The 14,015-nt window shown below is 37.5% G+C and overlaps 1 protein-coding gene across 1 annotated transcript in view; it reads right to left on the bottom strand.

Moving 5' to 3' along the window:
• The window catches only part of LOC149777627 (nucleoside hydrolase-like), an 85,781-nt gene that overhangs the window by 24,859 nt on the left and 46,907 nt on the right, over nt 1-14,015 (bottom strand). Inside the window, exon 4 of the mRNA XM_089938684.1 lies at nt 2,258-2,374. Within this exon, the coding sequence (XP_089794810.1) occupies nt 2,258-2,374 (117 nt within the window). The remainder of the gene's footprint in view (nt 1-2,257; nt 2,375-14,015) is intronic.

Below are 14,015 nucleotides of genomic sequence, written 5' to 3'. Positions count from 1 at the left end.
TGAAAGTAGAAGTGATGAAGATAAAAGAAAAATGGAGCAAAGAGAGAAAGGAAGAAGAGAATAAGAAGAAGAAATTAGAGTTTGAAAGATTAAATAACAACTGGATGAAGATCCAACAGAAATTTAGAGAGATGGGCCATCCTGACTGGATAACAGAGGAGGAGAAGAAGAGGAAGAAGAAAGGAATTTTGGGAAAGATAAGGGGATGGTGGAAGAAGTGGAGGAGTTAGAAGAAGAAACCCAAGGCCCTTTTCAGGGCCACTCATAGGTCTCGAAAAGAGAATGACTTTCCATTGCCTACCCTTTTTTTTCTTTAAAAAATAGGGTCCCAACCCTGTTCCATTTCCCCTTGAGGCTCAACAGGCCCAAACGTCTTTTTCTTCCAATGTTAAATTCCCTTGAGGCTAAACAGGCCCAGGGTTTTTTGCCCATGTTAAATTTCCATTGAGGCTAAACAGGCCCAGGGTGGTTAATGTTAAATTTCCATTGAGGCTAAACAGGCCCGGGGGGGGGGGGGGTCTGTAATGCTAATTCCCATTGAGGCTAAACTAACCCACTATACTACTCATATGTATCAAGTTTTATTCACACAATGCGATAACTCGGCGGTGTATACCAATAAATAATATTGACAATGTTTATATAAATGGAGGACGAAATGTCAACTTATATAATAAGGTCATTTTTTTAAACGAAGGCATATACAAAACTTTAATAATCAAAGAACGCAATATGCTCTGAAAATGTACTGATTCAAATTCGTTTCGGCTCCAGCTTGCTAGTTAGTTTCGATACTACAGTCCAAAATCAATGTTTACATCCCATCAAGTCGTTTTAAAATCTCTGCCATGAAGCATCTAAAACCATCAAAATTCTGAAGGGGCGTTTTCCTAGAAGTCAGCAGATGTGACGTAACATACGTTGCAATTAATCTTACAAGGTCTAGCTGACAAACATTAAAATAATCTATTTCGGGGTTTGCACAAAGACAAGTAAATCCGAGTAAAGAGTTTATGTGATTGGTCTCCCCACTTGGCAGACAGCCTCAAGGGGGAGACAAATAATGTAACCCGCAACTGGGATTTCATTGGTTTGGCACAAACACAGATAAATATATTTTGCTCATCCATCAGGTTAAAATAACCCTGCACTTTTTCAATATAGTTAGCAGATTAAATACGTACAGCATTAAACAGGTACTATTATTGCGTCTCGCTTTATGTTGTTGTTGCTGCTATATGACGTAGGAAGAACCTAGGAAAATCTCACTAAGAATCACCGAACTACGGAAGCGACTGACCAGCTTAGTCAAAAACCCACTTTTATCCGAGTCCGAGACTCTTTTTATATAAAGGCACCTTCATGAAAATCTGTATAATTATATATGTAGAATCTAGCTGTATATGCAGCTCTTGGAAAAAAATGACTCCCCAAGCTTTTGTTGCAAGTTAGAAGTGTTGCACAATGAGCGACTGGAGCAACGTGCCATTGTTTGTAGACACTGCGCATTTCCTAGCGCGTGGACACCATGACAGAGGCAAACAGACTGAGATAAAGTAAGGTTAGCGAAACAGCCAGATTTCTCTGTCGGATGGGTGAGGAAAATAAGTCACATGTTCCATTTATATAATAACAAATCTTAAAAGGGCGGACAAACAAACATGAATATCACCCCTTGTCCCATTTATATAATAAACGTTTTACAAGATTGACTTACAAAGGTAAATAAGTCCCACGTCCTACTAATGTAATAAAACGTCATAGAATGATTGACTAAGCAAATGTAAATAAGTCATATGTCCAATTATATAATAAAACGTCCTTAGTAAGATGGACTGTAGGCAGATTAGAGGCGATGTCGATGACCGAAATTGTCACTTTTGTGTTGTATTGTGTAGCCTGTCACTTTTGTGTTGTATTGTGTAGCCATTCATTTCTAGGTGTTGTACTTCTGTTTTTTTGTGATATCGAGGCTCAGTGCAGCCTTATAGTCTAAGACGCTCGTCTTGAAGTGTAACTGACATCTTACCTCTATCCGCGTGGGCTCGTGTTCGGCTCGGCCAGCGTGATTATGTGAATAAATTTGCCAGTAGCTTCCCGTGGGTTAGAGGTTTTTTCCAGGGTCTTTCCGGGTTCTTTCACCATCAATTATACTGGCTGTCATGTTAACCTATCATGCACTGAAAAATGTCTTTAAACTCACATAACCAAATCATGCATAATTTGATACATTTATGCAAAATGAACGATAGGTGACCTTGGTGATTTCCTCCCATGATGAAACAGTTCTTCAGCCTGGTGCCGAAACATGGATCTATTCGAAGGGCAACTGCTATGTTTGTCAGCGGACCCAGACAAACAAGAGTTAATTCCCCTGAATATGCAAACGAACACTTGTATATTAAAGTGCATTAACAACGAAGAAAATTCAAACTGCAATGTGAACAAAATTTTCCATATGACTCATGAGAAAATTTTTTTTTGTTTGTTTGTTTACATTATTACCATTCATCATATATTGGAAAATTGACACGATGAATGACATAATTAAATGCAATACTCTTTCAATATAAGACCCACCATTATAACACGATTCATGTTGAATGATGAACGCCATTTAATTTTCAGCAGTAGACGTTTATTTATTATGTATTTCATAGTTAGATATTGAAATATATATCAGTGGGAGTAAAATTATGTCGCTAAAGTGGCGATAACACTTTTGGAATTACCTTTCTCCCATTTAGAAGATATAGCTGTCCTCATGTATGCTATTCAAACCTGTATTTACATAATTAGCCCTATTTCATATTGTCTTCTTCTTCTTCTCTCTCTCTCAATTTCTTTTTCTTTCACTCTTTCCACATCTGGAAGTATATATCTTAAAATGTGTCCTCTGTATAATCTTGAGTGTACATGAATGTAATCAGGAAATGACTAAAAATGAACGCTAAGCAGCAAAAACGCCACTAGACTAATATGCACGTATATATTATTAATGTTCTAGACGAATCATGGAAACTGTCAGTGACTGAACTTACATAACGTGTCACTATGTGTCGCACACATAGTGTCGATACACGTATACTCTACAACATAGAGTAGACATCATAAAAATGAAACTCTTGATTAAATATAGTAATATAATTTTAAGTAGTAATTTTAACTCGCATTATAATTATGTTTGAAAACAATGAATATAGTGGGAGTTGACAAGAGTTGATTGCAAATCAAACTTAAACGAGAAAATCGCAAATTGGATTCAGCATTCGCAACCGAGCTGGACTGCAAATTTGCCATGGTTACAAATTTTTTAAAATTCACGTTTGAATATAGAAAAAAAAATATAAGAAAAAATAACATGGGTGACGTCATGGGTTTTATAGTGTCAGCACTATTTATGGGGTAAAATGGGAACAATGTTACAAGTGGCTGACCTCAGTTGGGCGAAAACCTAGTAACAGTGTTCGAGTTGACCTCTGTGCGCAATACTCTAGCCAGGAAGGGTTTCTAGTCTCAAAAGGATTTATTGGGTCAAAATATTTGTATATGGCTAAATGGGTTGATATAATCAAAAGGGATTACAGGGTTAAATAGGTTTTTACGGTAACATGGGAAGGGTAATTGGTAAGGGCTTAGATACATACAATCAATCCCAAACGTCTGGCGTAGCTTCCCTCCCATACCCACACATTCAGATCAAACTGGGAAAGGTCTAAAGCAAACTACATCTAATCTCACAAACCTACTGTACATCACACCCACAATAATAAAACATCCACACATACAAGCAGAATCTGACTAAACGGGAAATGGTTAAAACAACTACTAATCTCAAAAACCTACAATCCACCACACCACTGGTGTAGTCTTCACACACACACACACACACACACATATATACATACACACACACACCAAACGTTGAAGAGCTAAAGCAAACTACATATAATCTGACAAAATCTACTATCCATCACACCATAAAAAATATTATTCATCACACCATCACACACAATCCAAAACGCCACGTGTTATCATAAAGAATGAGAGCATGAAAAAACATCTCACAACAACAAAAACAAATCTCATAACACCGCTATCCTTTACAAGATAATACAACTATCCATCACACCATCTATACCATCCAACACCCCATATGCAGGCTATCAATTGCCCTGTATGTTAGCTTTGAATGTAAGAGGAGATGAAATCTCACAAGATATACTAATCCTTACACCGCAAAAATAATATCCATCACACAATATATACCATCCAATGTCACTTACACTCACTATCCAAAATCCATTTAACCCAGCATTCTATTGTGTCAGTGTTCGCGTGTGTGAGTATTTATCCAATGTTAAAGAAAACCAAGACACAACAATGATGGAGGAACATACAAATGTTTCAACTTGCTTACATTTAGTGCGTACGTGTAGGAAAACGTACCTTCCATTTCGATTCCAATTTAAGCATGACACCGAGAGATAGAGAAATGAACGAGCATATATTCTTAGTGTCAGTAAAAAACAACATGCATCAGTTTAAAAAAAAATTTCAAAATTTTTATTCAAAACACGAAACCTTTCAAAAAGAAATCAATAATTTTTTCAAACATTAAAAAATTTACAAGGTTGACAACCTTTTGGAGTGAAACTCGACTTCCGGTAATTAAGTTTTTTTTCCATCGATGCACACTACATTTTCTACCTAACGACAAAATCTAACTATAAAGTTCACAAAACCGCCTTCTACTTTATTATCGTCACTAAATTTTTCGAAGGGACAACAAATACTGCGTTGATGAAGAAAATACATTCAGTATTGTCCACACAGCATGAAATATGTTCCTTGTGTCTTTGCATTTTTTCTCATACAGTAAGTGATATATTCTTCCATCGGCGAGGATCCATAATAATCAAAATAGACCACACTGTGATGGTTGAGAAAGTGATTTCCTGGTTAGTGACAATTGTCAGTGTTGATGACATCAGTGTGAATATCTTTTGGTTTGCGATGAGTAAATTCATTTGTAGGGCACACGACAATATTCCAAGAAGGTGTTTACGAACTGTCTGTGAGATGGCAATGAAGTTCCGAGGTATCCATTTTGTTTATGAAAGGTGATAATAAGTCATCAATTTAATATTGACTTTTTCTATGATAATTTATGTAGAGTAAATTTATGTAGAGTAAATGTCTTTACGTTGCGTCTCCGTAATCTGTGGAAAGAGAGATTCGATGCAACGGATCTCCATAATAGTCAATGGAGGGAAGGAATAGTCATGCAAGTCTTTGTACCACTGTTGTAACACTTTCTACCTCCGAGATCGGACTCCAATCATCATCCATATATTCTTATTATGCATTTTTCTTGTTGTATGTGACTGGGTTGATCGTTTTGACATCCATAATAATGATCTCTAGTCAGAGCTGTAATTATGTTTCTTAGCCAGGTACATAGCAAAAGAGGAGACGGAGACTAAACGTTCTTCTTGTCGTGACCATTTGGACATATTTGTCTTTTCCTTTTCATTTTGTTCTGGTTCGAAGAGATCATCGTTCCCAAATTTCCAAAGCTGTGCCATGTTCCAAAGAGGAATTATATTCTTTCTTAGATGATAATAGTTCGGAATCACTTCTCCTAGCTGTTGATTTCTAGCGTATTATCGAATTATGCATGCAAGATGACACTCATCGTGAAGGGAAAAACTTGTACAAACTGACGTTCCTCATGAAGTTTGCCGAATGTTATAGGGTAGATGTGTCTCTCGTCGCTGCCTTGGTTAGGAATGAAGTCAAAGACCCACAAAGTGTAACTTCCTGAATAAATGTCGTACGAATTGCCGTAGCTGTAGTGACTAATTCACAGACAAATAGTTAGGATGTACTAATTCACGGTGAATGTGATAGGTGTTTCCATCCATTCAAGTATTGTGATATCGATCGTTGTTCTTGATGTCTTTGGAATTCGGGCCTGTTTTGCGGTCTCAAACCAAATTATCAAACAAACATGAAGAAAACGTAATGGATCAGGATGCTTGTGTGATTTCCACTGACATTTTGGATTTTTGTGGAATGAACAATTTTTACCAAAAGCGACTTCCCAATGCATTTAGTGGTCCAGTTGGATGGCCTGTGGTAATTTGGTCATTATATAAAGTCGATAACAAAGTATTGATGGGAAACACGTCCATATAACTTTCACTGGGTAAAGTTCAGCAAAATTAGTTATTCATTATTCGAGGGTTCTGCTTTCCGATGAGTTACTCGAGGTCAAAGGAGTTTCCAAAAGAGGGTCGCTCTGGTTTAGGAGTGACTGACGTTGGCCGCAAGGTTCCAGTTGTGACTGACATATTTCAGGAAGGGTTGGGCAGACGGAAATCGATGCAACTATTGAGTAAAACGGTCCACACGATTTTATTTTATCTTGTTGCAAACTCAAATTGGCGATGTCAGAAAAAGACGATTTGGGAGACCCGAGCGGCCGAGTGGTCTCAAGCGCTCTCCGTTACGGATCACTGCCATCTCACCTCTATCTGCGTGGGTTCGAGTCTAGGATTAGGCCAATGTGGGTATATGAGAATGCCTGCCAGTAGCTTCTTGAGGGTCGGTAGTTCTTCCCGGGGTTTTCCCGGGTTCTTCCTCCGCCATTAATACTGGCCGCCATGCATAGCCTATCGTGTGCTGAAAATGCCGTTAAACGCCACAACAAACCACAAACCACAACAAAAAGACGATTTGCGTTTCAGGTACACGTTCTCCCCACCACACACACAGAGGTTGCTTTAGTATATCATGAAGAGAAGAACTCCGAGAAGCAAAGGTCGTTACGGCTGATTTGTTGAACGACATGATAGTCACTTCGTTTAATAGCTGAAGGCTTACAAACCGTCGATCCAATAATCAAAACTCGCGTGATACCTTTTCCCATGCTCTTTCAATTCTTTTACTAGGTGTTTGCCTACTTTACAGATTCTTTGATCGAGAATTATTTCTATGTCGTACACGTCGTCTTCTATTTTGGTCACTCGCTGTAACTCGGATAAGTAGAAGTTTCCTTCGAACACCTCGCCGTTCATTTCTCCGATGGTAAGATTGGTTGTAAGCTTTGATCAGGAGCAGTAAGAAGTCGATGTGCTTGAGCGTGCGTTGATGTGTAAAGTATTTCCACATGCGTTCTTTTAAAGTGCGTTGGAAACGTTCCATGATATTGTCTTTGGTTTTGGGATTCTCGTTGGTGAGAAATGGATGTCTCTTTTCTTTCATTCTTTCTGGATTAACATCGGACGGGTTGACGACAGCTCTGTTTCAATGCCAGTTGTTTAAGACTGGTACTAACTGTATATGTGAGCTACATTTGGTATTCAACAGCACCACCCAGACAAATTTGTAAAGGCGTCGATGACACAAAGCAAATATCTGTAATCGCGATTGTAGGTGGCAAAATTAGATCGGCTAAATTGACTGATGATCGATACCCTCCAATTTGGTTCGATTTATGGAAAATCTTCGACGAATGGGTATGTGCAATGCGTACGTGGGTTGTTCCTGTATCCATCATTGCGGCTGAGATAAGCGGGCAATGGCGAAGTGTATGAAACTGCGAAACGGTCACCGAGCGTCGTGCTTTTCGGACGTAGCGATGCGTTCGAACACTGGGTGGAAGCTCTTTTCTTGGGGCTTTTCTGATTTCTGTGACCTAATTTTTCCTTTGGATGTGAACTTTCCGTGTCCCACTTTGTCTTCGTTGGATGTCTTTGGGAAGAAGTTTATATTGCTGGGGTAGATGAACCATTAGAATCACAGTTTAAAAGGGAACGAATGATGACATATCCTGAAGAGCCGGTTCATCTAGGTCTTAAAATGATTTCTTTTTGGTTTGAGCATCGATTCTGGGATCTGCCAGTTGCGACAAGGCTCTGGCTTGATTAGGGATGTGAATGATGCCTTCAAGTTATTGACGCATTGTCACCATAAATCATCGTATGGATTTGTCTCGCGACTGATGTGTACAGGTCTCGAATCAATTTGGCTGCAAGATGAGATCGAAATGAAAGTCTTGTTGACAACTTTTGATACAGACAATAAGTGTTGGATGCTTTTATAGTTTCTGTTTTAATATGATGTGGATGTGTAAAGGACTGGCCCTCAGTCTTGCCAGCAGTCGTGAAACATATGGCCATGAAATCGCTAATAATCGCGTATGTCGGGTTTTAAATATATGAGTAAATAGGCGTGAGGTGTTGGAGTAGCATCGTCATACGCATAAGTCAGCCAATAGTTCCTGTTTTGCTAATACTTGCACTTGCGATTTATCTCTGGGACTTTTTAACAATACTACATAATGAGCATTGATACTGAAGATACGACGAGCTTTACTGTGTTGAAACTAACTTTGGGTAATGTAAACTAAACTGACATTACGAAGATGCCCTTTGCGTGTAAACCAAAGTATATGTTCTTTTTCGACTTCTCCTAACATGTCAAAGATGAAATCTGCTTTACTCATTTCAGACACGATCATGTCGTCTTCGCCAGGAGTGCCTTCCACAAAGATGATGGAGTCTCCTTAAGATTCTTCAAGAAAGCTGTAAGCCGATTAACATTCTTTGTGACTCCACACGATGCGTTGAGATACCCGACCGATCAAATGGGTTTTGTGCTCGGCCAAACGTTTGCAAAACTCGGTTTTGCCTGAAGAACTACGTCCAGCAATGCATGTGTTAAAGGGATTGCGAATACACAGTACCTCCGACGTTGAGCGATCTAACTTTTCGTCAATGACTTTATGAACAGAGGAAAGGGTAGAAGAGGAAGTTGTAACAATAGAGGTGGTCAGAAATTTGAAAATATCATAGACAAGGCAATATATTTTATACATTTCAGGATAGGTTTATTGAGTTTTCAAGGTTGAAATTTGACACGAACAAAATAAAACACATTAGAGCCAAGTGGTTAATTACATGGTTAAAAAGCAAATTAAAATTATCAAAATGCAAAACAAACAAGTCACTGTACAGTATTATCGATGAATGTATGTATTTTTGCGCGAAAAAAGTTTCCTACGAAGAATAAAAATACTAGGGTAATAACACTAAACCGCAGCCTCTAACCGACCGAGATTTTATCTATTTGGGGTTAATTCATTTTGTTGCTTTATTCTTGACATATGTGTTTTCGAAAATATATGCGTGTTCGGTTACCCACCCGGTCACTCAATGTTTGTCGTCACCTTCCCTGTTGCTGTGTCTCAACCGAACATTTTATCAAGACATACATGATATCGTGACCGAGGATCATGCAAATTTATTGTGATAAACCCTTGTGGAATAGCGTGTGCATTTGTAAAGAAGTTTTTGAACTTAATCATATCAATATCCCCTGAACACCACGTCTGATGATTGTTTCTCAGAGTATGTGTATCAATTCCATCAAACACAACTAAAATATTGCAGTTATCTCTGATCACTTTAGGTATTTGTGTATATCGCTAAGTAACATAAATCACGTCCGTGTTTTTGTGTCTGCCTCGAGAAAACATCCGAGCTGGATTTTATTATTTGTCCAGGATCACAGCATCGTATACTACGAAATTATTAATAAACACATCGAGGTCATCTACATATGGCTTCATCAATATCGGTGATAAAATCATTAATATCCTTACCATCCTCGTCCTACAATTTTGCATTTTTATTACACTCTTTAAGTACGTTGTAGCGTCGCTGATCATCTACATATGGTTCCACTAAATATAACTTATCCTGCTTGAGCTATCTCATTATCAGATTAAGCAGCAATTGCGTCTTACCAGACCCAGATGAACCTATGATAATTGCTCTGATATAATTTGGTAGCGCTGGATGATGCTTCGCTGGCTCACGCTTTCGCGTCGCTAAGAAATCGATATATCCATGTTGTACAAAAATAATGTATAATATGGATTTATATCGTCTTTTATGCAGAGCACCCACACCCACAAGTGGATTAAAAATAATAACAAAAAATGAAAAATGAGCACTTTCAGGCAAGTGTATGAAATGTGGTACAACGAATACAAATTTATTTCTAATAAAACATGTGATGTCGGTGCTACTCTGGAAAAATTACCAGGAGCTCCATGGGCTAAATACCCAAGAGAAAAACATCTTCCTGATATAATTATTGTGGTCCTTGAACCCGACGTGATATCCAAATTGACGAGAAAGATCAATCAAGACCTGGAGAGTATCCAATAAATGCGATTGATCATTGATCAAACATGCCACGTTCATGATGAAGCGTATAAAAATAAGGCGTTACAACGACATATTGCAGATGTGAAGTTGATTAACTCATTAAATTCCATAAAAAATAAATTTCTCAGAGAAAAGTTTGCTAGCTTCCTAGTAAAATCGGCGATGAAAGGTAAACTAGTGCTTGTTATTGGTAATTAATTAACCGATTATACTGATAATAATGGAATCGATTTATTATAACCCAAGATAATATTGGAAGGGTAGAGCAGCGATTAATAAACTTGCTGATGAGGCAGTTGTCGCACGTTATGTTGCTGAAAATTGGTTAGCACAACAGGCAATATGGCAAATTTACTTACCACAACCTAAACAAATTTCAGTACGCACATTTTGATTTCCGCACTACTAATGAAGTTCATAAAGCATATATTTTGTTTTACCACACGATACCGTTAAACCTGGTTGACGTCAATCAAGCACTTACAAATACGTGTTGACTGTCGTTGACGTTGCAAGTAGGTATAAAAAGCAGAAACACTATCAACTAAATCAGCAACTGACGTTGCATCTGCGGTTGAACAAATTTATCAGCATAGTGGTCTATGATGGCTACAGTTGCTACAGGTTGATCCTGGCAAGGAGTTTCCTGGTGCAGTATAATCTCTGATGAAAAAACATAACGTCAAAATCAGACATTAACATACCGCAATTCATCGTGACCAGGCACTTGTTGCACGATTTAATCGAACACTTGTTGAGCTTTTATTTGGATATCAGTGTGCGCTTGAAATATCCCTGAACGAAGTTCGGAAAGACAAGAGATCTCATGAATGGGTTGCAAGATTACCAAGTGTGATAGCTGTGTTATATAATGAAATTACTCGTGCAATGTCTACGAAACCCATTAATGCGATCACAAAAGACATATACCAATACCACGACATGACTTCTTCTTAAAACAACCAGTACTAGGTATTGTGACTGTAAAATATTTATATGTACCTGGCTATCGTGAAGGTGGTAAAATAAGAGCAACTGATCCTATAAAATTTTCAGCGTGGTAAGATCCACCGGTTGACCCGCAAACTATAGATTACATTAAACTGCTCCTCAACGTGGATTTGTACGTGAACAATCACAAGTTATTCCTGAAGGCACATAATTACCACCGCGTTCACTTTTGTGAAAACAGTGCACAAGGGTCCCGACATAGATTACACTCAAGACAGGTCAACATCATATTTTTGCATGTGTGACCAAGACTACTATTTATTTTCTCTACGGTAAATTGTCTTAGGTTATTATTTGAATATTACCATAACATTACTGTGTTACATCCCTTACAATGATTATTCTGTCGTTGTTTCAGCGTCATGATAACTTCAGCGTCGAGATAATAGTCGTGGTTATTTTTTGTCACATTGTTTATAACTAACTAATTAGTTTTTTAATACATCATCTCCATTGCTAGCAGTTTGATTATTATTTTCTGTGAAGTCTTTGATAACCCTTCGCAGCTGAGATATTCTTCTGACTCGAGAGACTTCTAAATAAAATAAGTTTGACCATTCAATAAAATCACCAACAATCCAATTATCTGTATCAGAAATAGTTAATCCTTCTGACGAATGAATCATTATAGCATGTCCTGGAGTCCATGGAGTTTGAACATCGTTACCGCGCTCTCAACAACACACACAGTAACTAAAACAGTATCATTTAACACAAGATTTTGTTTGCTACCGCAACCTGGAATTTCATCGCTGATAAATTGCCGTCGAGTATCTGCTTGACGATAACACGATGGCATATGTATATTTGAAGATTTTACTTTAAGTAACAGGAATAATAGTTGTTGAAGTGTATCACGAACTATCATTCTACTTGCAACTATCAAATCATCTCCACATATTCCATAAAGTGTTCATAGGATGCTTCTGAAAGTATTTCACGCATTATTTCACACTGAATCTTTTATGGATGTAGTCTGATTAATTTCTTAAATTCTTTAATTCTGGAACAATCGATCGATAATCATCAGTTATTTCTTCGGAATAATCTACGAAATTTTTCAGTCATTCATGTTAGGATGACCCAACAAAAGTTGGTGGCTGACTATAATCGCCACACAGGATAAAACCAGTATGTTTAGTCAGTAACCAATCAATAAATGTTTGTATTGTCTCCAGCGACACTGTACATATTTCATACCAGATAACAATCTTTGGAATATATTTTTAACCCATTCGTTCCGGAGTCCACGTATCTCCCATCCATCGAAAGAAGCTGTGATAAGTATGAGATTTAACTCCTCGTTCGTTCATTTCTCTGGAGAGTCTGTGTGTCGGTGTCAATACAACCATATAAAAATTCAGTCGCACGTGTTGTTTTACCAGAACATACCGGTCCATTGAGATAAACAGTTGTTTGTCTGGTCACAGGATAATTTACCTATGGTGCATATGACAATTCTGATATTTGATTATTTTTGGAATAAATATTTATTTCAACGTTGGCTGATTCAGAATAATTATGTATCTTTTCTCGTTTTAGTTTCTATTCCCCCCATGATGCACCAGCGCCGATATGTAGTTGTTTTAGAAATCCTGTATCTTTATTGATATCAAATGAATCTGTGGCGACTCTAACTATGATATCAGAGAATCTGCTTATCATCGATATTTGTTTTATCGAAACGTACACGAGCATCGAAGATCTTAAATCAGTAAACTTTAGTGAGTCACCATCAGTGTAACTCACAATTGTACCTAATTTAGTTCCGTCCGATAAGTTAACATTGCTCCGACTTATAAATGTGTTTCTCTCCGTTGTATCAGCAATTATAAAACTGAGTTCAGCAACGTCTGTAATTAATCTTGTACAATGTCGTTCATGATCATATGATCATCCTTGCGTAAATATAACAATTATTTTTCTATCAAGATCTTTCGCGAGTTTATTCTCAAAATCATTTATATCAGAATTTTCATCATCATACTATTTATTATACTTGTGGTTATCAAACTACTTTCTTCGGACGATATGATATAATTCATTCCCTTACAACCAACGATATTAATATTTTTTGCATCAAGCGTATATCTTAATAAAACTATTCATTCGCTACAATGTTTAGCAATCCAAACAGCGACAGTCAGATGAAGGTTTTTCGGTGCAAACTCGAATGACTCGATACAAGCGAATCCAGTCAGGTCAAAACCTGACAAGATTCCGTTTATCAGAACTCTGGTCATCTCGTGTGTTGGATGACCAAATTTCATAAAATATACAGAACACTCTCCCATTCCAAGAAAACTTCCAGGATAAGATTCAACCATATCAAAAGAGATAACATCCGTATAATCGTATTTAGTATTCCACATTCTGCAGTGTCCGTACCCCACATAACTGCGTTGTGTGTCTTCAAGAAATTCTAACCGTGTTGGTTTCAGTGAATTTACCTTTTGAGCAAAATGATCAGAAACTTACGGAACGGTAAAACAATTACTCAGAAATTGTTCAACATCATCGGTGTATTTCAAAGCAAGATTTTACATATCTTCTTGGAGATATTCTGTACGATAACTATATCCATTAGTTCGTACAAATTGATTATAGTCTTCATCATCGGAACTCGGCCAGACGGATGCAGGATCGCTTTTACTGGTATTACTAATAATATCGAGCATATCACATTCATATAGTTTAACAACTCAATTTTGTGGCAATATTGTTATATCCGAAGTCCACGCGTGTGCGCTTGATCAAAATCTC

This window comes from Sinohyriopsis cumingii, chromosome 17 (assembly GCF_028554795.1).
Source record: "Sinohyriopsis cumingii isolate HCF-2022 chromosome 17, ASM2855479v2, whole genome shotgun sequence".
Taxonomy (NCBI): domain Eukaryota; kingdom Metazoa; phylum Mollusca; class Bivalvia; order Unionida; family Unionidae; genus Sinohyriopsis; species Sinohyriopsis cumingii.
The sequence above is the reverse complement of the archived record's forward strand: the minus strand, read 5'-3'. Positions and strand labels throughout refer to the sequence as shown.